Here is a 26,553-nt window from a genome sequence, read left to right as displayed (position 1 = left end):
TCCAGCTCCACTGTCAACAAACACAGAAATTTTCTGGTCTTGCTCTCTAGCACCACCTCTGCTGTTAGGACAAACCGAGAATTGCAGGTTGACGATAAACGCACCACTTGATTATCCAGCTATCCAGCTCCAGACTGCCAGGGGTTAATTGAGTTTCCTTTTTCTTAGGAATTGAAGGACAGGCCCCAATAAAATGTCCCTTTTTTCCACACAAAAAACACACGCCCTTTTTTTGTGGATCTCAGAGGAAACGTACGATGCAGAGGCACCCCCTAACTGCATGGGTTCTTTTACCTCCCCCAGTACTGGTTCACCCCCAGACCGCTACCCCGGCAAAGGGGCATTTCCCAAAAATGAGGGCTCCGGAGAAGGTGGTCTCACCCAGCTATCCAGAAGGCATCTATCAACACGTATAGCCAAAGACATGGCAGCCTCCAAGGACTCTTTGGTTTCATACATTGCCAAAGCATCATTCAACCTTTCAGTAAGGCCCTGACAAAATTCGCTTCTAAGAGCCGGGTCATTCCATTTTGTATCAGTTGCCCATCTGTGGAATTCGGAGTTATTCATCTCTACTGACCGATCCCCCTGTTGAAGGCGACGCAGCCTGGACTCAGCCAAGGAGATTCGGCCAAGGTCATCATAGATGAGGGCTAGAGCCCTGAAAAACCCCTCCACAGACTGGAGACAAACTGAACCCTGCAGCAAAGAGAAAGCCCAGGATTAAGGATCTCCTTGCAGCAATGAGATCACAATCCCCTCTCGCTGCTCCTTGTTTCCAGAGGAGTAAGGACGAAGCTTATAATACAGTTTGAAAGTTTCTTTGAACACTAAAAAACTGTCCCTACCTCCTGAAAACCTGTCCGAGAGGGCAACCTTCGGTTCAAGCTGGACCGGCCTACTCACAGAGACCCCGACATTAGGGTCCTCCAGCCGCTGTTGCTGAACCTCATAGCGGAGGTCAGTCACCTCCAGAGACAGCCTGCACAGCTGCTCTGCCAGCTCTGCAACAGGATCCATTAACTCAGGGAGAAAGGAAAAAAAAAACACACACCCCAAAAAAAAAAACACACCCACAAATAAAAGCACATGTCAGTTTTTTTATATATATACAGTATATATATGCACGGCCGGTGATAATGTCACACAAGGTGTGGGAAAGATTAAGTGCAACACGAAGGTAGGAGGGGGAGGTAGCTCAAACACTAGGGAAAGGGGGAGTGGAGACCCCTAGGCAGATCTAATATCACCCTGCCTATCCTACCGTCTCTATGTAGGTTCCACACCTATTGCCGAGCTGGAAACCTAATCCCTTTATATCCCTGTAGCTTGGTCCTAGATATGGAGGGGGAGGGGTGAGCACTGGTCAGGCCCCACTACAAACTAAAGACAACAAGGTAGACAAACAAAGGGGAAAAACTTAGCTTGAGCAGACACCAGAGAGATAACACCAACTATCCTCCAAGGGCACCAGAGAAGAAGCTAACCGATTGCTAAAGCTCCAAGCCTGCCCAAAGGTACATAAAAATATCACCGCCGATTCCCTGAAGCAAACTGAGTGTTTTTAACACTCGGACAAGGGTGTGTCAATTAGCAGCAGGAGGGAGGTTGCCGCTGGGTCCCAAAGGAAGAAGGATTAAGAAGGCGTCTGCAATGTCAAGCGCAGTGACCTTCTACAGCCAGATCCAGAGCGATTGTCAGTTACACCTGACACACCCGTGACACCAAGGCAGAGAACTCCAGGAGTCCAACTAAGCAATTTAAACCTTGCAGCACCAGAGCAAAGAGAGACAGAACTGTTAATAGGATGGCGAAGCTATTCTAACTACCGCAGGTGTATGTGTCACCAGACGCTGCAATCGTCTGACCCCACTCTGTCTGTATTCCTGTGACATGAACATTGCAGAGTAAAAATGCAAATATGCCATTGTAGTGCCCGTATATTGCAGGGCCCATGCATTGTAGTACCCGGACATTGTGCCCAGTTTGTGCTTCGGGAGACATGCAACCTGTAAATTAAATGGGCTCTCCTCACTACTGTAATGCCAAACATGTGGACACTAAGGGTATGTGCACATGATCCTTACAGGTAGTGTTTTGAATGCAGCATACTTTATGCTGCGTCCACAGCGCTGTACGCAGGTGAATCCGCATGTGCTCATTGAACAATGCGGATTCACCGCATTCAATACATTACAGTGATCTAATTTCTCTTGCGGAGACTAGCGACTCCACAAGAGAAATTGACATGCTGCAGTCTGTAAAGACGCGCCGCATGTCCGTGTCAGTGGGTGATCCGCAGGTGCACAGGAACGCATAGTGGACATGGGATTTCTACAATCCCATCCACTATGCTGTAACAGCTGGCCGCTGCGGGTTTGACGCCGCATAACATGCAGCGTCAAACCCGCAGTGGCTCCTGACCGTGTGCACATACCCTAACTGTAGTTTAGGCACACTGTGGGGCTCAGGAGGAGGGGGAATTTGGATTTAGGAGATGTATTTCTTTTGGTGGGAGCCACGTCACTTTTCCAGAGCCTTTGTGCTAACAGTAATCTGCACACCCCCTATATTTCTGTTATCAGATGACAGACCTGAGTGGGGACTTGTTTTTTGTGGGTTGACTAGAAGCTAAAAAAAAAAAGCCCTTTATTTTTACAAAAACAAGTTTATGCATCGCCAGATTTTAAAAGGCATAATTTTTCTATATTTCTGCTGACAGAGTCATGCTTGTTTTTTGCGGGAAGAGTATGAGTTTTTATACCTACTATATTTGGGCACATAATATTTTTTGATCGCTTATATTCTGATTTTTGGGAGGCAGAATGAAAAAAAACAGCAATTACAATTACAGCGATACCACATTTATATAATTTTTTTCTGTTTTAAGGCTTTAATATTATTTTTGCATCGCTGTATTCTGAGAGCTATAGTTTTTTCTTAACCACTGATGGAGCTGTATGGCGGCTTGTTTGTTTGCGGTACAGAATGACATTTTCAGTGATACCATTAATATTTATATTTGTTTTTTGGATCACGTTTTATTCCCCTTTTTTTCCAGCTGTATGATGAAAAAACATATTTTTTTGCCACTTTTTTTACTCATTTTATTTTACGGTGTTCACTGTAGGGGTTAACAAGTCTGACAGTTTTATAAATTGGGTCCTTCCGGAAGCGGCGATACCAATATGTGTACTTTTTTTTGTTTATTTTTGTTGTTACATAAATGTGTATTTATTGATGTAATATTTTTTGTTCTTTATTTTGTGTTGTTTTTATATTTTTTTCAATATTCTTGTCAAGAGAACACAACAGGGAGATCACATAGATCCCACCGCTGCCACCAATTTGTCAAGGAACAAAACTCTGCCGCCTCCAATCATCAGGAGAATTACACAATTGACTGACGAGTAATAGACAAGGCCGTGGCTGTATTCACTACTAGGTTGGTAATTAGAGAACTACCATGAACGTATAGCATACACACATCCGATTCCAAGCATGGAATATATAACCCGGTATGGTCACTGCCAAACTCCTCAATAACAAAAGGAACTAGTTGCACCACCAGTCGTTTATACATGACATTTGGACACCCATTACAGATAGCGTATGGCTTCAGGGGTGTGGTTTATAGAGCAAGAGGAACTAAGTTATTAAATTTTCTATATTTAATCCGAAAAGCAGGCAGTGTTTATAAAAATATGCAAATATGTTACAAAATGGGAACAAAACAATACACTATATATAATGACATTAAATAAAAAGGGATAACAAAAGAAAATTACTAAACGTTTGTCACAGGAATGTCATAGATCTTTTATGGAGGGAAGCACTCCTTTTAGGGAAACGGTACAGTACTACAGCGAACTGTGTCTTCCAGGACTGACAATGAGAAAAACTCAAAATCTGCTTTAATTGAACAAAAAACACGCCCACATACCTCTCTTTGTTGAGCTCATATAGGGGCTGGTCATGGGATGTGGCTAGGGTCCCAAAAATGAAGAGCGCTCCAACTTTCAGAATATCTTTGCCCCTGGAAGTCCCGCAAGTGAGATATTAAAGGAGATATCCGGGACTTTAAGAAAAATAATGTTCTTAAGCACTAACAAGCAGGTAGTTGCTAACAGTGGCAACTACCAGCCTGTTGTACCCGTTGCCGGCCATTGGCCGTTCCTGCCGTAAATTCAGATCCTCCCTGTCAAGAGAGTAGCAGTTTCTCTTCCTGTTGACAGGGCGGGACTACTGGCATCATGCTGATTGACAGCAGGCTTCACCCAATTAGGCGGCGGGGAGCAAACGGTCAATCAGCATGACACCAGTAGTCCCACCTTGTCAAAATGACGAAAAAACTGCCGCTCTGTTGACGTGAGGTCAGCGGAAGTCTGTGACCACTCTGTGCCAGCAAAGAATGGCGCCGGGCACAACAGGCAAGTAGTTAGTAACTTTTAGTGCTTAGGTACATTTTTTTTCTTTGCAAGTCCCAGTTATCCCTGTTTTACTGTATTATTTAGTACCTCTAGGGGACTTTAACTTTTATTAGTCTGATCACTGGTCTCGTGCATTGCAATGCACCAGCATTGCAATGAATGAGACCTGTGAGATTACACAGGCAGAACGCCAGCGAGACCCTGCCCATGGCTGGGTCTCACAGGTCACCATACCTGGCACACCAGTAGGTCATTATTTGACCCACAAGTGCCATTACAACTATCGGCTCCCTGAGATTTTGTTGTGGGGGTGCCGATAAGGGTGAGAGAGGGAGTCTGCTCACAACATTCTAAATGCCACGATCGCTATTGATCATGACATCTAGAGGGTTAATCAGACAGGGGAGGTGCGGGCACCGGCCCTAGCTGTTACCGCTGGAGCTCGGATGTCAGCTGAGCCAAGCTTCCAGTGGTGATCGTGCTGGGAAGTGCTGATGTATCAGCACTTCCCGCCGATCATATCCTGTGATCGATTAGTTAGATTGACTGACCGATCACAACAATCAGAGAGTGGGGACCGCTGAAATGGGTCCCTGCATCTCTAGCGGTACCGCTCAGCGGTCAGTGACCGCTGTCGGCATGGAACTGTCACTGTGTGTTCTCACACAGTGGCAGTTCAATTACATGACGTGTATAGGTTGTCATGATGCGGGAACTGACATCTGCTCATGACATGCTATTGGTCATTAAGGGGCCTCTTCATTGTTTACACACGCACATCAGGTAATCTGCACTAATTTCTGTTTCAAAGCAAGATTCTATCATTTCAGGACCTCACGACAACAAAAAAAAAACAACTCATACCTATTCTAGTTCTCTTATGTATAAACTGCACAGAATAATAAATAAATGGAACTACGGCCACCTGGTTCCATGAGTGTAAGGATCCCTTGTGCTTGTTGGCTTCCTCTTCCTTGCAGTTCTTCTTCTTCAAGCTGGCAGCTATCAAAACTAAAGCTCATAACCACATTTCCCTCATGAGTCATGGTTGGACTAAGCTCTTTATAACAATCACCCTTAGCTGGTTTCATATTCTGTGCAACCTGTAAAACACATAACGACAAAGAAAATGCATATTAAATGTATGATATGATTTACAATGACGCTGAATTCCACATTGAATCTTTCTGGCTCATGACAACAACCCTGTTGCATATTCCTTCCCCCATATGTTTTCAGAATGATGTAAACTGTAAAAAAAATTATCCACTTTTATGATAGTACAAGTTTCAAAACAAATAATGGAAGATAAATAACATATGAGGGGCGATCATTAAAGATTTCCCCTGACCCACTTCCTGTGGACTGAGAGCAATAAAACTTTCCGCAGTTATTAGTCCTTCTCTACATAGGTGCCACCTAGGGACACACACTTCTCCCATCTCTTTAAGCAACTGTAAACACCTCGCTTGTAGAAGTCAGCAGGTTGCTCCAAAAGCCACGTGGTGACTTCGGAAATTAGAGTCTCATCATCTGGAAAATGTTTGCCATTCAAAAATAACTTCATTTTTGGAAAGAGGTGGAAGTCCGATGGTGTGAGGTCGGGTGAATAAGGGGGATGTGGTAGAATTTCAAAGCCATAGGAGCATGCTTCCATTTGAGCAACATGTGAGTTTTGAACTTGTGGATTGTCTTGCAGAAGGCAGACATCTTTGGTGAGCATGCCATGTCTCTTGGTTTTGATGGCCTCCTGCAATTTCCGCAGCAGTGAAGAATAGTATGCCCCAGTGATCATGGTACCCTTTCCTAGGAAATCCATCAATACTACTCCGTGCTGGTCCCAAAATACTGTGAGCATGACCTTGCCTGCCGAGGGTTCGGCACGTGCCTTCTTTGGAGGCGGTGAGTCATGATGCTTCCATTGCAAATCTTGAATAAAAAAATCTTGTATAAATGTTTGAGGGGGAAGAGCTATACTTAAGACCCCATATGTATTAGAGTAATATCAGCAAAATCCACTGATATAGATGGGTTCGATCAACAGTCTACTATGTATAGGGGCCCCAATTTCGTACTGACAATGGTGGCAGACCACGTCACTGCTATGGGGGAGCCCACAGCAGGCCCTCACCTCACCGGGCCCTGCCTCTGCCCATTAGCACCCGGCCGTCCGCCCGCACAGAATGATGGGGGTGGAAGTGTCTGCTGACGCTCCCTCCTACATCATCATTGCTCGTACTAACGGTCAACCCGAGCAATGATGATGGAGGAGGGAGCATCAGCAGACGCTTCCACTCCCATCATTTTTCCTCGACGTCTGACGTGTCAGAGCAGCAGGTGCGATGACTTCATTACAGGGCACCCGCTGCTCTTAGTTGTCCAGCGCATCACACCACACACTGAGGAGACTGGAGCATCAGGTGTAACCAGGAGAGGTGAATACTGTTTATTTTTTTAAATCAGTGACCGGTGGCCATCATACAGTATGGGGGTGTATTATATTGTGTGGAGAACCATGGGGGGAATGCATTATATTGTGTGGAGGACCATGGGGGGAGTGCATTATATTGTGTGGAGAACCATGGGGGGTGCATTATACTGTATGGAAAACCATGGGGGCGCATTATACTGAATGGAGGATCATAGGGGAGCATACTACTGTATGGAGGACCATAGGAAACGCATTATATTGTGTGGAGGATCATGGGGGTGCATTATACTGTCTGTAAGATCATGGTGGGAGCATTATATTGTGTGTAGGATCATGGGGACGCATTATATTGTGTGGAGGACCATGGGGGTGCATTATACTATATAGAGTCTTATGGGGGTACATTAGAGTTGTACAGAGGACCATGGGGGGTGCATTATATTGTATGGATGACCATAGGGGGTGCATTATATTTTATGGAGGACCATGGGGGTGGATTATATTGTATGAAGGACCATGGGGAGAGCATTTTATTTTACGGAGGATCATGGGGAGAGCATTTTATTATATGGAGGACCTTGGAGGGTGCATTATATTTTATGGAGGACCATGGGGAATGCACTATATTTTATAGAGGACCATGGGGAGTGCATTATACTATATGGAGGGTTATGGGGAGCGCATTATACTATATGGAAGCTATGTGGGGCCATTATAAAATGTGGGGTCCATTATACTGTATGCAAGCAATTATACAATATGAAGGTTTGTGTGGGGTCTATAATACTGTTTGGAGGGCTAGTGTGGGCCATTATACGGTATGTAGGCCCTTTAATGTGTATAGAGAGCTGTGTGGGGGTCACAGTTGAGGGATCATACTGTGTTGGGGTCACCATACTTTACCTTGGAAGTTGAGGTGGGGTACAGTAGGTCCATTATACTGTGCATGTGGAGGAATTCGCCATGGGGGTGTCATACTGTGTTTGGGGGGAACTTTTGCTTGCATAATACTTTATGGGGGCAATGAAATAGGAATCTGGGACAAAAGCATGAGGAAAATTACTGTGTAAAGACTGGAAAGTTGTAAGATATGCTCTTCTGTAACCCCGACAATTTTTTGGGGGCGGGGGGGGCAATTAGAACTTCTTTTGGGCCCCATGTTTTCTATGTACGCCACTGGCCCAAAACAACTGATCGTCTCAGGAGATGTGAATTGGGTATGTCCGATTTCAGACTGCTGATAGCTTTGTTCTCTAGGAGATAAGCCGTCACCAGACATGCTTGGCAATAGCTTTCTAATAGAAAACGTAAGAGCGCACGTCCAAATGAGCGCTCTTGTGTATGGCAGAGCCAGCCAAGGTGGCTGCCAGCTGAACGATTAGCTGAAGCATCATTTAGCTGATAGCCATCTAATGTGTATGGTCGGCATTAGTACTTTAGTCTAAAACAGACTCTTCTACTCACCATTTTTTCTGTATATTTTTTTAATTTTGCAAAATATTTGGCTTTGGATAGATATTGTTTGGTAGATAAAACATTCCCTTTACACATGGTCAAGAGCCAGATTCCCATTTATGAATTGTGTGGACCTTTAACTGTAGTTTATTATATTAGTGATCAAGCTCCTTAGTTGTCAATTCCCTTAACCCCTTTGCGATCTTGTTTTTTTCCATTTTTGCGTTTTTGTTTTTTTGCTCCCCTTCTTCCCAGAGCCATAACTTTTTTATTTTTTGTTCAATATGGCCATGTGAGGGCTTGTTTTTTGCGGGACGAGTTGTACTTTTGAACGACACCATTCGTTTTACCATATTGTGTACTGGAAAACGGGGAAAAAATCAAAGTGCAGTGAAATTGCAAAAGAAGTGCAATTCCACAATTGTTTTTTTTTTTTGCTTTTTACCATGCTCACTAAATGCTAATCCTGACTTGCCATTATGATTCCCCAGGTCATTACGCGTTTGTAGATACCAAACATTTATAGGTTCTTCTGTATTTAAGTGGTGAAAAGTGGTGAAAGCAGAAAGTTTGCACACACAAAAAGGCGCCATTTTCCAAGACTCGTAGTGTCTCCATTTTTCTGGGGCTGGGTGAGGGCTTATTTTTTGTGCACCGAACATTTTTATTGATACCATTTTGGGGTAGATACTATCGTTTTTCTGGTGTTTTGATCCGATTAATTATTTTTATATATTGATAGATCGGGCGATTCTGAACACGGCTAAACCAAATCTGTGTATATTTGATTTTTTATATTGTTTTATTTTAAATGGACCAAAAAGGGGGGCGATTTGAACTTTTACATTTTTTAAATATTTTTAAAAACTTTTTTTTTTCACTTTTTACCTGCTTCAATAGTCTCCATGGGAGACTAGAAGCTGCAATCATCTGATCGCTCGTGCTACACACAGCAGGGTTTCAGCCCTGCTGTGTGTAGCTAAAATGGTCACTTGCTATGAGCGCCGACCGCTGACTCACAGACAGCCAGAGACAGATAGATAGCCAGAGACACTCATAGATAGGCAGAGAAAAAGAGACAGCCAGAGAGATAGCCAGGGACATATAGACAGCCAGAGACAGAGACATAGATATAGACTGGCTGTCTATATGTCTCTGGCTGTCTTTCTCTCACTGGTTGTCTCTGGCTGTTTACGAGTCTCTCTGTCTCTGACTGTCTCTCTGGCTGTGTCTGTCTCTGGCTGTTTATGAGTCTCTCTGACCGTCTATCTGTCTGTCTATCTCTCTGTGTCTCTGGCTCTCAGTCTCTGGCTGTCTATGAGTCTATCTGTCTCTGGCTGTCTATCTGTCTCTCAGTCTCTGGCTGGCTGTCTATCTGTCTCTTGCTATCTCTTTGTCTGTCTGTGTCTCTGGCTTTCTCTGTCTCTGGCTGTGTCTCTCACTAGCTGTCTCTGGCTGTCTCTTTGTCTCTGGCTGTCTCTCTCTGGCTGTCTATATGTCTCCATCTCTGGCTGGCTGTCTCTCTGTCTGTTTATGAGTCTCTCTGTCTGTCTATGGCTGTCTGTCTCTGGCTGTCTATCTGTCTCTGGCTATCTCTCTCTCTGGCTGTCTGAGTCTCTCTGTCTCTGAGTGTCTCTCCCTCTGTGGCTGTTGATCTGTCTCTCTGTCTGGCTGTCTCTCCCTCTCTGGCTGTCTCTGTCCATATCTCTCTTTGTGTCTGGCTGTCTCTATGATGAGGAACATACTTGTGCTTTGGGTGGAGTCTGTGGGCAGGTCTTTTCTTGCTGATCGGGCCTAGAGCACCAGGATAAGACCTGCCTACAGTCCCGCCCCGGAGCACGGGCATATCATTAACTCAAAACTGCAAACACTGATTACACAAGAACCACAAGACGGATTTCTTCACCTCAGGTATCATATTAATTAGTGCAGCCACCCCAACATGACACTGCCTGTAGTTTACGTAGCAAAATCCTGCTGACAGGTTCCCTTTAAAGATCCCCATATACCTTTTCAACAAAGTTTCATGTTGTTTTATGCTTTTTTGCTTTGTTTGCTGTGCGGTGGCACCAGGTCTGTCGTCATAGAGATTGTAGCGCCGGCGTCCCTGCCCTCTGCTAGGCAGGGACGCTGTTCCCCTCACCTCCCTGCTCCGTGCCCGGCGTCCTCCTCCCGCTCTGCTGGCAGCGCGCGCTCCTTCCCGGCCACTGTGCTTAGGGCGCACGCGCTCTCCCTCCCTCTTAAAGGGGCCGCGCGCGCCGTCCTAAGGAGTCCCCGGCCAATGGCCGGAGGACTTCACCATATATAAGGCACCTCCTCCAAAATGGAGGTGCCCGAGCAATGTTGTTGCACTGTTTACTACTCTGCTTCAGCCCTCAGGTCCCGTTGCCAGTTACCTGCCAGTTACCTGCCAGATTCCTGCCTGATTATCTGCTACCTGCCTTCTAGTCTGAGGTCCGACGGTCTGCCTTACTACTCCTGTCAGTCTGTCTAAGGACCAGTCTGCCCGCTCACCTGGGAGCGCACATCAGCCACGTGCCTGCTTGCCCGAGGTCCGACGATCTGCCTTCCAACTCCTGTCAGTCTGTCTATGGACCAGCTTGCCCGCTCACCTGGGAGCACACACCTGCTACCTGCCTGCTAGTCTACCTGGAGGCTCCGCCGTCACGTGCTGTGACCACCTGCCTGTCCAGTGACTCCTGCTCGCTCACCTGGGAGCGCTCATCTGCTGCCTGTCTGCTAGCCTACCTGGAGGCTCTGCCGTCACGTGCTGTGACCACCCGCCTGTCCAGAGACTTCTGCCCGCTCACCTGGGAGCGCTCATCTGCCGCCTGTCTGTTGGTCTTCCTGGAGGCTCCGCCGTCACATGCTGTGACCACCCGTTCATCCAGAGACTCTCGCCTGCTCACCTGGGAGATCACGTCTATCATCAGCCGCCACAGGTCGTACCAACCCTTTACCTAGAGACTGCCCCGGTCACTTGCCGTGACCATCTGCCCGTTCATCCAGAGACTGCCCGGTCACTTGCCGTGACCATCTGCCCGTTCATCCAGAGACTGCCCCGGTCACTTGCCGTGACCATCTGCCCGTTCATTCAGAGACTGCCCCGGTCACTTGCCGTGACCATCAGCCCGTTCATCCAGAGACTGCCCCGGTCACTTGCCGTGACCTCCAGCCCGTTCACTCAGAGACTGTCCCGGTCACCTGCTGTGACCTCCTGCCCGTCTTCCCTGGTCGCCACCCGCTCCCTTACAAGGACTGCCCCCTTGTATAGTAGCTCAGAGGTTCCGCCTCCCAGACCCGTTACAGTTTGCTCGGGCCATGGAACCCGGTGGCACCCAAGCTCCCTCGCTCTCGGACCTGTGTCATGAACTGTCCCGTCAAAGGTCCCAACAGGAGTCCATCCTGGGTCACCTGCGGAATGTCAATACTCGCCAGGACACTCTGACTGCTCCACCAGCAACCTCCGCCAGTGCCATGTCTCGCAATCCGGCAGCTCCGCTGCCCACTAATACCATGGTATCCTACCCCGGACCCCGGCTTTCTGCACCTCCTCGCTTCGGAGGCGACTCCGCCCAGGCTCGGGGCTTCATAAATCAGTGCACCCTGCACTTTGAACTATTGTCCCACCAGTTTAACTCCGACCGGGCCAAAATTGCATTCATCATGTCCCATCTCACCGGGGAGGCCCTGGCCTGGCTAAATCCTCTATGGGAGAGAGGAGACCCCCTGGTGTCCAACTTGCCTGCTTTTCTCACGGCTTTCCGGAAAGTCTTCGACGAACCCGGACGGAAGACCTCATCCGCATCATCACTGCTACGCCTCCGTCAGGGAAGTCTCACCGTGGGCCAATATGCCATACGGTTCCGTACCCTTGCCTCGGAGCTGGCCTGGGATAACGACGCTCTGGTATCCGTCTTCTGGGAGGGTCTGTCCGGCCGTATTAAAGATGAACTTGCCGGTCGGGACATTCCTACCACTCTCGATGACCTAATAACTCTTGCCACCCGGATTGACCTACGGTTCCAGGAGCGTGCCAAAGAGGTCACCCGCGAGAGGAGGTTACCATGTCTAGCTCCTACTTTTCAGAAACCCGTCACTCCCTCCGTCTCTACCCAGGTACACTCTCCTGAGTCTATGCAGGTCGACCAGACCAAGATGGTCAAAACCCGTCAGGACTTACGCCGTGCCGAGGGGAGCTGCTTCTACTGTGGCAGTAAGGAGCACCGGATCCGTGCCTGCCCGGAGAGGTCGGGAAACGCCTGTGTCTAGGTTCGCTCAGAGAGGTCAACCTAGACAAGAATAAATCCTCTCCATCTCTGCTGCTGTCAGTCTCAATCGTCTGCGGGGAGAACCGTTATTTCGAACTAGCCCAACTTGACTCTGGAGCAGCCGGGAATCTTATTTCACAGTCCCTGGTAGAGAAATACCGCATCCCCACCAAACCTCTGGCTGTACCCTTGTCTGTTGCTGCCGTGGATGGGGGCCTCTTACCACGCCCCATCCAACTCATCACCGAATCCATTACTCTGCAGGTGGGAATGCTGCATTCTGAGAGTATCTCCTTTCATGTTCTGCCTGGACTCTCTCACGCCCTCTTGCTAGGCCTACCTTGGCTCCAGAGACATGCACCCGTGCTTGACTGGCAGACCGGAGAAGTCCTTCGCTGGGGACAGGACTGCCATAAGACCTGTCTGGTTCCCGTCCATCCCGTCCGTCCTTCTCCTACCCCAGCTAATCTACCTGGACTTCCGATTCCTTATTGGTCTTATGCTGATGTCTTTAATAAAAAGGAAGCAGAGACACTACCTCCTCATAGACCATACGACTGCCCTATCGACCTGTTACCTGGTACTAGTCCTCCCCGTGGGCGTATTTATCCTTTATCCGCTGCTGAGACCCGGTCGATGTCCGAATATATTGAGGAGAATCTGGCCAGGGGATTCATCCGGAAATCTACCTCCCCGGCGGGAGCAGGCTTCTTTTTCGTCAAAAAGAAGGACGGCTCTCTCCGTCCCTGTATAGACTATAGAGGCCTTAACCAGATCACGGTGAAGAATAAGTACCCCCTTCCGCTCATTCCGGAGTTATTCGATCGTCTGAGGGGGGCTAGAATCTTCACCAAACTGGACCTCCGTGGGGCGTACAACCTGGTTCGTATCCGTCAGGGGGATGAATGGAAGACGGCATTCAACACCCGGGACGGCCACTATGAATATCTGGTAATGCCCTTTGGTCTCTGTAACGCTCCTGCCGTCTTTCAAGAGTTGGTCAATGACATCTTCCGGGACCTTCTCTACTCCTGCGTAGTGGTGTACCTGGACGACATCTTGGTCTTCTCTCCGGATCTCCAGACTCACCGGAGGGACGTTCGTCAGGTCCTGCTCAGGCTCAGGCAGAATCACCTCTTCGCTAAATACGAGAAGTGCCTCTTTGAGCAGACCTCGCTTCCGTTTTTGGGCTACATTATTTCTCAGACCGGCCTACGAATGGATCCAGAGAAACTGTCTGCCATCGAGAAATGGCCTCGACCGGAGGGGTTGAAGGCCATTCAGCGATTCCTGGGCTTCGCCGACTACTACCGCCTCTTCATACCACACTTCTCTTCCCGGACTGCCCCAATTTCCGCGCTCACCCGTAAGGGTACTAATCCCAAAGAGTGGCCGCCCGAAGCAGAGGAGGCCTTTCTTTCCCTAAAACAGGCCTTCTCTTCCGCCCCGGTGCTGCATCGCCCGGACGGCAACAAGCAGTTCTTCCTGGAAGTTGACGCCTCCTCCTCTGGAGCCGGAGCGGTACTTACTCAAAAATCATCTTCCGGGAGAATGGTAACTTGTGGCTTCTTCTCCAAACTCTTCTCCTCTTCTGAGCGCAACTATTCCATAGGAGACCGAGAGTTATTGGCCATCAAACTGGCATTGGAGGAGTGGAGTTACCTACTCGAGGGGGCTCTTCACCCGGTAATAATTTACACTGACCACAAGAACTTGGCTTACCTCCAGCATGCCCAGAGACTTAACCCGCGCCAAGCCCGGTGGTCCTTGTTTTTTGCTCGCTTTGATTTTGTTCTTCATTTTCGCCCGGCTGACAAAAACGTCAAAGCAGATGCCTTGTCCCGATCCTTTCTGGTGTCCGATCTCGAGGAAGAACCTAAACATATCATCGATCCCGCCAGAGTAATGCAGGTGGCTCCCGTGAGCCTAAATCGTCTCCCTCCCGGTAAGACGTTCGTATCAGTACCTGATCTGGAGAAGATCCTACACTGGGGTCACTCGTCTAAACTAGCTGGCCACGCCGGTCAGAAAAAGACCCTCCAGCTTATTGCCCGGCACTACTGGTGGCCTACCCTGCACAAGGACGTAATAGACTTTTTTTCTGCCTGTGTGTCCTGCGCCCGCAACAAAGTCCCGAGACACCTGCCAGCCGGTCGCCTTCTTCCGCTTCCTGTGCCTGCTGCCCCCTGGCAGCATATTGCTATGGACTTCATAACTGATCTCCCCGTCTCTGCCGGTTGTACGGTCATTTGGGTGGTCGCTGACCGCTTTTCCAAGATGGCTCACTTTATTCCCCTGCCTGGCCTCCCGTCTGCACCCGAGCTGGCTAAAGACTTTATCCGCCACATCTTCCGTCTTCATGGCCTGCCCCTCCACATCGTGTCGGATCGTGGGGTACAGTTCACCTCACGTTTCTGGAGAGCGACTTGTAAACTGCTAGACGTCACCCTGGACTTCTCTTCCGCTTACCACCCACAGTCCAATGGTCAAGTGGAGCGGATCAATCAGAACCTGACCAGTTACCTCCGGCACTTCGTTAATGCCCATCATTCTGACTGGGTGGATCTCCTACCATGGGCCGAGTTCTCCTATAACAATCACGAGAGCGAATCCTCCTCCAAATCCCCGTTTTTTGTAGTCTTCGGTCAGCATCCTCGCATTCCTTTTCCTGTCTCCACCTCTGTGGACAACCCGGCTGCGGAATCTCTCGTTAGCAAATTTTCCTCCATTTGGGAGAGTACCCGATCTGCACTCCTTCAGTCGTCCGAACGGATGAAAAGACACGCTGACAAAAAACGCCTGGATCCTCCACAATTTCGTCCTGGAGATAAAGTCTGGCTCTCGTCTAAATATGTCCGACTCAAGATACCTTCTTACAAGTTAGGGCCTCGGTTCATCGGTCCTCTGGAGGTCATCAGTCAGATCAACCCGGTGGCCTATAAATTAAAACTCCCGGCCAACTTACGGATCCCTAACTCCTTCCATGTATCTCTCCTCAAACCTGTGGTACTTAACTCTTTTTCCAAGTCTACAGGTACGCCTCCTGCTCCGGTTTCTGCTGAGGACGAGTTTGAGGTAGAGAACATTCTTGCCACCAAAAGGGTAAGAGGAAAGACCTTTTTTCTAGTAGATTGGAGGGGGTTTGGTCCTGAGGAGAGAACGTGGGAGCCCCGGGAGAACATCCATGCCCCTCTTATCCTAGCTAAATTTCTGTCTGGCCTAAAAAAGGGGGTGCCTAAAGGGGGGGGTACTGTAGCGCCGGCGTCCCTGCCCTCTGCTAGGCAGGGACGCTGTTCCCCTCACCTCCCTGCTCCGTGCCCGGCGTCCTCCTCCCGCTCTGCTGGCAGCGCGCGCTCCTTCCCGGCCACTGTGCTTAGGGCGCGCGCGCGCTCTCCCTCCCTCTTAAAGGGGCCGCGCGCGCCGTCCTAAGGAGTCCCCGGCCAATGGCCGGAGGACTTCACCATATATAAGGCACCTCCTCAAAAATGGAGGTGCCCGAGCAATGTTGTTGCACTGTTTACTACTCTGCTTCAGCCCTCAGGTCCCGTTGCCAGTTACCTGCCAGTTACCTGCCAGATTCCTGCCTGATTATCTGCTACCTGCCTGCTAGTCTGAGGTCCGACGGTCTGCCTTACTACTCCTGTCAGTCTGTCTAAGGACCAGTCTGCCCGCTCACCTGGGAGCGCACATCAGCCACCTGCCTGCTTGCCCGAGGTCCGACGGTCTGCCTTCCAACTCCTGTCAGTCTGTCTATGGACCAGCTTGCCCGCTCACCTGGGAGCACACACCTGCTACCTGCCTGCTAGTCTACCTGGAGGCTCCGCCGTCACGTGCTGTGACCACCTGCCTGTCCAGTGACTCCTGCTCGCTCACCTGGGAGCACTCATCTGCTGCCTGTCTGCTAGCCTACCTGGAGGCTCTGCCGTCACGTGCTGTGACCACCCGCCTGTCCAGAGACTTCTGCCCGCTCACCTGGGAGCGCTCATCTGCCGCCTGTCTGTTGGTCTTCCTGGAGGCTCCGCCGTCACATGCTGTGACCACCCGTTCATCCAGAGACTCTCGCCTGCTCACCTGGGAGATCACGTCTATCATCAGCCGCCACAGGTCGTACCAACCCTTTACCTAGAGACTGCCCCGGTCACTTGCCGTGACCATCTGCCCGTTCATCCAGAGACTGCCCGGTCACTTGCCGTGACCATCTGCCCGTTCATCCAGAGACTGCCCCGGTCGCTTGCCGTGACCATCTGCCCGTTCATTCAGAGACTGCCCCGGTCACTTGCCGTGACCATCAGCCCGTTCATCCAGAGACTGCCCCGGTCACTTGCCGTGACCTCCAGCCCGTTCACTCAGAGACTGTCCCGGTCACCTGCTGTGACCTCCTGCCCGTCTTCCCTGGTCGCCACCCGCTCCCTTACAAGGACTGCCCCCTTGTATAGTAGCTCAGAGGTTCCGCCTCCCAGACCCGTTACAGAGATCACTTCCTCATCAGAATCATCTGCTCCTTTCTTAGGCTGAGTTCACACGATGCGTATTTAATGCGTTTCCGCGGCGTTTTTGCAGTTGCGTAAACGCCGCGGAAACGCATTAAAAACGCATGGTAGAAGGGCAGCAATGATCCCCAATTGAAATCCGCATGTGCTGTGCCCATGATGCGGATTTTTCCGCAGCGTAAACGCTGCGCTCAAAAATCCGCAGCATGTCAATTAATTTTGCGGACACGCGGCGTTTTCGCCGCCATTGACTTGCATTAGAACGCGCCAATTCCGCAAGACTGCATTTGTACTTGCGTTATTGGCGCGTTCTAATATGCGGATGGTACCCGGGTGTGGAGGAGAGGAGAGTCTCCTCCACACCCAGGTACCATTAAAAAAGCTGTAAAACAAGAATAAAATAAAAAATATATACATACTTACCATCTGTCGGCCCGCGCACCGCTCCTGCTTGGTTCCCGGCACTTGCAGTGAGTTGTAGGACCTGCGCTGACGTCAGAGTCATGTGACGGGTCACGTGACGCTGACGTCGGCAGGTCTTTCAATTCAAAGTTGCCGGCGAGGGAGAATGGATTGAGCAGGACAGCGCGGGCCATCGGAGGTAAGTATATACACTCTCTCGGGTCACACTATATAAATCCATGCTGTTTGCATGGATTTATATAGTGTGACCTAGTTGTCACAAGCACTTTCCAAGTGATGCTAAAATCGCCTGGAAAGCGCTTGTCAATCCACATGCGGAAACGCATGTGGAAACGCATGTGAATCCGCATGTATTCCGCAGGAAAAACGCATGCACAATCTGCATGCGTTTTTTCTGCCAGGGAGATGCAGAAATGATGCAGAAATTTTCTGCTTCATTTCTGCATCGTGTGCACATACCCTTACTCTATTTCCCATAATTCCTTTTGCTGGGCTGCAAGCCAAGAGTGAGCACAGCCACTGTAATTCCACCTAAGCCCCTCCTACTCCTCCCCAGTTTCACACACAGGCCCAGGATGACCTCCTGTACAGGGCACTGCAGGAAACAGAAATAATGTACAAAGCATCATTACACCAGCCCTGACAAAGATTATCCCCTACTCTTACTCACTGACATGGATGATTGGAGAGATGGATGGATGGACAGATGGATGGATGGAGAGAGATTTAAAAGTAAAGAATCTGTGCACTATTAATATAATGAAGACAACTGCTTAAAAGGCAATGTCATATACTAAAGACAAATGCTTAAAGGCAGCAACCTGATTAAATTGCTAGCAAAAACTGAAAATGTAAAAAGCACCTCAGAAAAAAATAATGACTGTATCACAGAGTAAATAATAAAGATAAGATTGCTAAATAAAACAAAATATAAATGGCATACTAAAGTGAAAGATGGTAAGTCGATAGCCCTTACCATATGTGTTATAAAAGACCATTGTGTGTCCATATGATGAAAGATCCATAGTAGTTGTACCATGGTTATAGCAAGTAGATTCATTTAGTCTTTGGTATATTACATAGCCTTTTACACAATTGTTTTTGGAGTATTGCATTGCCTTTTAAGTATTTGTCTTTGGTGCATGACATTGCCTTTTAACCCCTTAAGGATGGAGCCAATTATGTCCTTAATAACCAGACCAATTTTTACAATTCTTATCAGAGTCACTTTACGAGGTAATAACTGTGGAACGGATCCCCCTGATTCTGAGATTGTTTTTTCGTGACAAATTGTACTTCATGATAGCGGTAAAATCTCTTCGATATCACTTGCGTTTACTTGTGAAAAAAAAGGAAATTTGGGGAAAATTTTGCAATTTTCAAACTTAGAATTCTCATGCCCTTAAATCAGAGAGATATGTCAGACAAAATAGTTAATGAATAACATTTCCCACATGTCTACTTTACATCACCACAATTTTTGAAACAATTTTTTTTTGTTAGGAAACTATAAGGGTTAAAAGTTGACCAGCGATTTTCTCATTTTTCCAACAAAATTTACAAAACCATTTTTTAAGGGACCACATCACATTTGAAGTGACTTTGAGGGTCTTTATGACAGAAAATACCCAAACGTGACACCATTCTAAAAACTGCACCCCTCAAGGTGCTCAAAACCACATTCAAGTTTATTAACCCTTCACGTGCTTCACAGGAACTGAAGCAATGTGAAAGGAAAAAATGAACAATTAACTTTTTTTTCATAAATTTTTTACTTCAGACCTAATTTTTTTATTTTCACAAGGGTAACAAGAGAAAATGGACCCCAAAATTTGTTGTGCAATTTATCTTGAGCACAGACACATGTGGGGGAAAACCACTGTTTGGGTGCATTTTTTTCACGAAAATGTAGTTTTAGCCCCAAATTTGTAATTTTTACAATGGATAATAGGAGAAAAAGGACCCCATAATTTATTATGCCATTTCTCCAGAACACCATGATGCCCCATATGTCATCAGAAATGACTGTTAGGCCACACATCAGGGCTGAGAAGGAAGGAGCACTATTTGGCTATTTGGAAAGAGCATAGATTTTGGGAGAATAGTTTGTGGGCAACATTTGCGGAACCCCTAAGGTGCCAGAACAGCAGAAAACCCCCAAAAGTGACCCCATTGTAGAAATTCCACATCTCAATGAATTCATCTACTGCTGCAGTGAATATTATGTAACATCCACGCCAGGTTTTATTTTGGAGAATTCCAAATATCTCAGTTTAGTGCCCATACATGGTGCCCCCATAAAGTGTAGTGCCCCCATACATTTCTCCTGGTGACACACACCCCGTAAATTGTTAATTGCTCTCCCCACTACAATAATGCTAAACATGTGGCCACTTACTGCGGTTTAGGCAGAGTGGGGCTCAGAAGGAGGGGGACATTTGGATTTGGGAGCGCAGAATTCACTGGATTTTATTTGAGGGGGCGTGAGCTGTCGCTTTTCCAGAGTCTTTGTTCTACTAGTAACGTGGGACCCCCTATAGTTTCAGTGCCAGATGACGGACCTGAGAGGGGGCTGGTTTTGTGTGGTATAAATTAGGGGTTTTATTGGTAACATTTTGGGGTACATCATTTTCAATTGCTTCCAGAAAAGACTGTATCGCCAGTCTACACTGAGCACTTAAGTCGGAGTTTTCGTGTAAATCCCACAAAAATGCAACTCAGGCTAAACCCCCAACGGAACCACCCAACACAAAGAGACAGATGGAGACTAGTGTTGAGCGAGTATGTTCTATTAACCCTTTCGCCGAGTATGTTCGGGCCGAGCACCGAGTAGTTACAGCTGCTCGGTGATATGTTAGAATCGCTCCCGTGTGCATGATTTGCGACTGTTTGACAGTTTTACTACATGTGAGGAATGTCTATTTCTTACACATTCCTCACATGTAATAAAGCTGTCAAACAGTTGCAAATCATGCACAGGGGAGTGATTCAACCATATCACCGAGCAGCTGTAAATACTCGGAGCTCGGACCGAGCATACTCGGAACAGAACATACTCGCTCAACACTAATGGAGACACTTTGGAGTCCGTTTGACATCTGCTCTGGTGGTCTCCATCTTTTTAGGCGTGCACAGATCTGTGATCGTCCACACTTGTGCGCTAAAAAAAAAGCCTAAAATGATGGGACGCCGCTGGAACACAGACCAGTTCAAAGGGACTCCGTCGGCCTCATAAGTGAGTGGCTCCATCTGTTTTTTTTTTTTTTGTCTGAATTGCAGTTTTGGTGAATTTACACGAAACCCCAAAGTAAGCGCTCAATGGAGAGCGCAGCCTTAGCTGAGCTCAGCCTTATTCTGATTTTTTTGGAGGCAGAATGAAGAAACAGATATAAGTGATTAGGCGGATTTATTTTTCAGGTCGGTGTGATTACAGCGATACCAGATTTATATAGTTTTGTTTTTAGGTTTTGCTGCTATCACACAGTAAAAATGCTTTTTTTATAAAAAGTACTTATTTTTGTCGCCATATTCTGAGAGCTGTAATTTTTTTATTGTTTGGTGAACAGAGCTGTATGATGGCTTATTTTTTGCGGGACGAGTTGCAGATTTTTTCTGTACCATTTTGGGGCACATAGTAGTTTTTGATCGCTTTTTATTCTGATTTTTCAGACACAGAATGAACAAAAAAGAGCAATTCAGTTAGTTTTTATTTTTTGCGCCGTACACCGTGCGGTAAAAGTGATAAGAGTGATAAGACCGATTTTGTTTGTCGGGTCGGTACGATTACAGCGATACCAGATTTTTTTTTTTTTGATGCTTTGCTATTTTTACACACTAAAACCAGTATTTTACAAAAAAGAATTTGATTTTGCATCGTCGCATTCTGAGAGCTGTAACTTTTTTATTTTTTTTGCCGAATGAGCCATATTAGGGCTTGTTTTTATGCGGGGTGGTTTGGCGTTTTTATTTATGTATATTTTTTTTATTTTTTTACATAAGACTTTTTGATCACTTTTTATTCATTTTTTTGTGAGTCAAAATGATGAAAAAGCGCCATTTTTGGCGTGTTTTTTTTTTACGGCGTTAGCCAAACGGAATAAATAACATGACAGTTTATAGCGTCGTTCCGGAAGTGGCGATACCAATTATGTGTAAGTTTTCTCGTTTATTTTTGTTTTATTACAAACACTGCATTTTCAATGATTTGTGTACATTTTTTTGTGTGTTTTTTTACTTTTTGACATATTTATTGCACTTTTTTTTTACTTTTTCACCAAGTCCCACTGTGGGACATGTGTGATTTTCACTTTGATTGCTGATCTCACACACTGCAGTGTATGAGACCTGTCAGTGACTCACTGACTGTGCCTGTGAGACCCAGCTTATTGCTGATCTCACAGGCCAACGTACCCTGGGATCATCACAAGATCTCAGGGTACCATGGTAACCATCGAGACCCATGATTCCCACGATTGACAGCGATATTTAAGGGGTTAATCGGCCCCGATAGACATCAAACCCGGCCCGGGCTGATACTGCAGGGTGTCAGCTGTCATATCCACCTGACAACTGCAGGAATTGCCGCCGCTGTGCGGCACTATACACTTATGCCTCTGCGATGCATTTTCACGGCGTTGAGGCATAAGTACCTCAAAATGTATTAAGGCAGTCATTAAGGGGTTAAGCAGATGTCTTTGGTGCATAACATTGCCTTTTAAGCAGATGTCTTTGGTGGATGACATTGTCTTTAACGCCTTCACCCCCAGGACATTTTCCATTTTTTCCATCATTGTTTTTTCTCCCCTTCTTCCGAGAGCCATAACTTTTTTAGATTTCCGTCAATATAGCCATGTGATGGCTTGTTTTTCGTGGGGAAACTTGTACTTTTGAATGGCACCATTGATTTTACCACACAGTGTACTGGAAAATGGGAAAATGAAAATCCAAGTGCAGTGAAATTGCAAAAAAAGTACAATTTCACAATTGTTTTATGTTTTTTTTTATTTACTATGTTCACTATATGGTAAAACTGACCTGGCAATATGATTTTCCAGGTTGGTACTAGTACGCAGATACCAAATATGTATAATTTAGTTTTTATTTAAGTGTTGAAAAAAAATTCCGAAATTTCTATGAAAAAAAGTTTTTGCGTATGTCGCCCTCCTCCGAGACCCATAGCATTTCCATTTTTCCGGATCTGAGGCGGGGTGATGGGTTATTTTTTGTGTCCTGAGCTGACATTTCTATTGATACCATTTTGGGGTAGATACGATGTTTTGATCCCATGTTATTGCATTTTATTGCAATGTTGCGGAGGTAAAAAAGAACGTAATTCTGGCGTTTAGATTTTTTCTTCTCGCTATGCTGTTTACCGATCAGATGAATTTATTTTATATTTTGATAGATCGGACATTTCTGAATGCAGCGATACCAAATATGTGCATTTTTTTATGGCGCAAAAGGGGGTGATTTGAATTTTTGTGTTTTTTTATTTTCTACATATTTTTAAAAACTTTTTTTTCTTCACTTTTTAACTTTATTTAATAGTCTCCTTAGGAGACATGAAGCTGCAATCGTTCAATTCCTTGTGCTATACATAGCAGAGCTTGAGCAATGCTATGTATCAAAATCACAATCTCCTATGAACGCCGACCACGTGCCAGCGTTGTAATGACAGGCAAGGGCGTCTTCTGCAGACCCCCGGCTGTCATGAAAACCCATTGATGCCCTCTAATCATGTGGCAAGGATGTTGATGGGTGGAATTATTGATATGCTCTCAGAGACTGACAGCGGGATTTAACTGGTTAACACTCGACCAATGGCTGTTAAAGGCACATGATGCCTGATTAAATCAGCTGTCATATGCAGGGAAAGATGCAGGCTCAGGGTGCAAGGCGAGTGTGCAATTTTTTTTTCTCGCCTAGCATCCATATGACATGCGTATGCAATGTGTTTATAACATGATCTTATACTTACGATAATGCTCTATGTACCATATATACTCAAGTATAAGCCGACCCGAATATAAGCCGAGGCACCTAATTTTACCACAAAAAACTGGGAAAACTTATTGGGTGTAAGCCTAGGGTAGGAAATGCAGCAGCTACTGGGAAATTTCCCCATCCTGGTAAACAATGCCCTCTCATCCTCCAATCCTGGTATGCATGGCCCCCTCATCTCCAATCCTGGTATGCATTGCCTCCTCATCCCCATCCTGGTATGCATGGTACCCTCATCCCCAATCCTGGTATGCATGGCACCCCTCATCCCTCCTATCCTGTTATGCATGGCCCCCTCATCCCAATCCTGGTACGCATGGCCCCATCATCCCCAATCCTTGTATGCATGACCCCCCTATCCTGGTATGCATGGCCCCCTTATCTCAATCCTGGCATGCATGGCCCCCTCATCCCAATCCTGGTATGCATGGCCCCATCATCCCCAATCCTTGTATGCATGACCCCCCTATCCTGGTATGCATGGCAACCCTCATCTCAATCCTGATATGCATGGCCCCCTCATCTCAATCCTAGTATGCATTGCCCCCTCATCCCTATCCTTTATGCATGGCCCCCTCATCTCAATCCTGGTATGCATGGCACCCCTCATCGCAATCTTGGTTTGCATGGCACCCCTCATCCCAATCCTGGTATGCATGGCACCCCTCATCCCAATCTTGGTATGCATGGCCCCTCCATCACTGCACACATGAAAAAAATAAACACTTCTACTCACTTTCCTTCCCTCAGCTCCAGCGCTGCATCCTGTTCTGCCAGTAGCAGCTGAGCAGTGCATGACGTCCCTGCCATGTGCCCTCAGACGCTGAGGTGAGCTGCGGGGATATTCACTCTTCTCCACGGGACAATGGGCGTGGAGGAGTGAATAGTCATTCTCCTTACTAGTGCAGTGTGAGTCACAGCCGCTGCTTCCTGCTGCGGATCAGCTATCCTCGTGCCCAATACTAAAGTGAATGAATATTCATTCTTCTCTACACCCATGGGAGTGGGGAGGAGTGAATATTCATACTCTCTAATAGTGGCTCACAGGATCACTGAGTTGCAGGAGAAAGCTGAGGCTGCGACTCACACTACGCTATTAAAGAAAATGAATATTCACCCCTCTCCAATCCCATGGGCGTGGAGAAGAGTGAATATTCATTTCCTTTAGCAGCGGGCACACATAAACTGCAGCAGACAGATACTGCCTGTGCCCACTCCTTCGCCGTCGCAACCCCCCGACCACCGGTATATACTTTATGTATAAGTATATACCCGAGTATAAGCAGAGGGGGGCTTTTTCACCATAAAAAATGTGCTGAAAAAGTCGGCTTATACTCGAATATATAAGGTAACTTAAAGCTAGTTTACAAACCTAATAAAGCAATCTTATATAACAATATAGATTATAGAAAGATCTTAGATACACAGTAGATAGAATAAATAGAATAGATATATATAACAGATTATTTGGATATCCTGTTGATATATATATCAAGCCTCCTACATATAATAAACTTGCACTCTTTAGTGCCTTTCATGCGACACTAAAGGGTGTTTAGCTTTAACTGAATAAATAATTTTAAAAAACAATGTGGGGTCCTCCCTATTTTTGATAATCATCAATGGTAAAGCAGACAGCTATGAGCTGATATTATCAGACTGGAAATGTTCATGGTTATAGGGCCCTTCCCAGCCCAAAAATACCAGCCCACAGCCGCACCAGAAGTGGCGCATCACATTAGATGCACCAATTCTAAGCCCGCAAGGGCGGGTCCTCTTCCCTCCGTACCAGTCTATCTTTGTTAGTTTGTTTACTGTAGTGATATTCTTATTATGTATGTAACCCCTTATGTACAGCGCCATGGAATCAATGGCGCTTTATAAATGAATAATAATAATAATAATTCTGGTGCTTTGCCCGGTTCTTCCCGATTGCCCTGGTGCAGTGGCAATAGGGGTAATGGTAGTTGAGATTGATGTCAGCTGTGATTTGTCAAAAATCACAGCTGCATCAAGCCCTGGGGATAGAATTGGAGAGGTGTCTATCAGAAACCCCCATTACTAACCCAGTAATCAAAAAAACACACAAAAAAAAATATTATATTTGAAAAAACACTCCCCCACACTCCTTCCCTGGTTCACCAAGTTATTAAATAAAAGAAGAAAAGGCTATGCATGTCCGCCGTGGTCCACAAATGGAAACCTAAAAAACATAAAAAGAGAGAAATAAAGACAAGACGCTGTCTCTCATTCACCAATTTATTAGAAAACAAAAAGTTCTCATGCAGGTCTGAGGTCCTTGGCGTTCCCACGACAATCCCCGAATCCGACGTCCAAAGGTTATGGAGCCTCGTTCAGAGAAGGAAGCTCCATAGGCTGTAGCAGCAGCCACTCCCGGCTCCAGCTGCACTCTGCGAGACCCTGTGGCTCTGAACAGCAGTGACGTCAGTAATTACACCGCTCATCAGAGTCACAGACTCAGGCTGCACTCTATGAAATTCTGGACTATTGTAGACCTGCATGGCTTTTTTTTTAACAAATTGGGGGACCAGGGAAAGTATGGGGGACGGTTTTTTCAAATGTATTTTTTAAGTGCTTTTATTTTTGATTACTGGGTTAGTAATGGGGGGATCTGATAGACACCTCTCCATTACTAACCCCAGAGCTTGATGCCAGCTGTTATTTTTGACAATTCACAGCTGACATCAACCCCAACTAACATTACCCTGATTGCCACCGCACCAGGACAATTGGGAGGAGCCGGTCAAAGCGCCAGAATTAAGTTAATGAAAAAAGTGGGCACAGAGAATAACAGTTAAAGGGGTGCTAGATCAACCCTGTAAGATCTAGTCACAAAACGGTGAAGAAAAAAAAGTAGCAAGGAAGAAAGAATGTGTACACCCAGTGTAAAGATTAAAACATTTTATTAGAGACAACATCAAAAAATTAATATAGACAAGAAATTGTTAAAAAGATTTAAAAATGTATATACAGGTGTTTCTCACAAAATTAGAATATCATCAAAAAGTTAATTTATTTCAGTTCTTCAATAC

General features: G+C 46.5%; 1 protein-coding gene across 3 annotated transcripts in view; it reads right to left on the bottom strand.

Annotated features, from left to right (window-relative positions):
* The window catches only part of SLC29A4 (solute carrier family 29 member 4), a 524,342-nt gene that overhangs the window by 428,921 nt on the left and 68,868 nt on the right, over positions 1 to 26,553 (bottom strand). For all 3 annotated transcript variants that reach the window (XM_073647822.1, XM_073647824.1, XM_073647823.1), the window contains one exon: positions 5,356 to 5,533. In XM_073647822.1, the coding sequence (XP_073503923.1) occupies positions 5,356 to 5,533 (178 nt within the window). The remainder of the gene's footprint in view (positions 1 to 5,355; positions 5,534 to 26,553) is intronic.

The sequence above is a fragment of the Phyllobates terribilis genome, unplaced genomic scaffold (assembly GCF_046119375.1).
Source record: "Phyllobates terribilis strain yellow unplaced genomic scaffold, ASM4611937v1 Scaffold_9__5_contigs__length_417890890, whole genome shotgun sequence".
NCBI classification, from domain to species: Eukaryota; Metazoa; Chordata; class Amphibia; order Anura; family Dendrobatidae; genus Phyllobates; species Phyllobates terribilis.
This window is presented reverse-complemented; position numbering and strand designations above follow the sequence as displayed.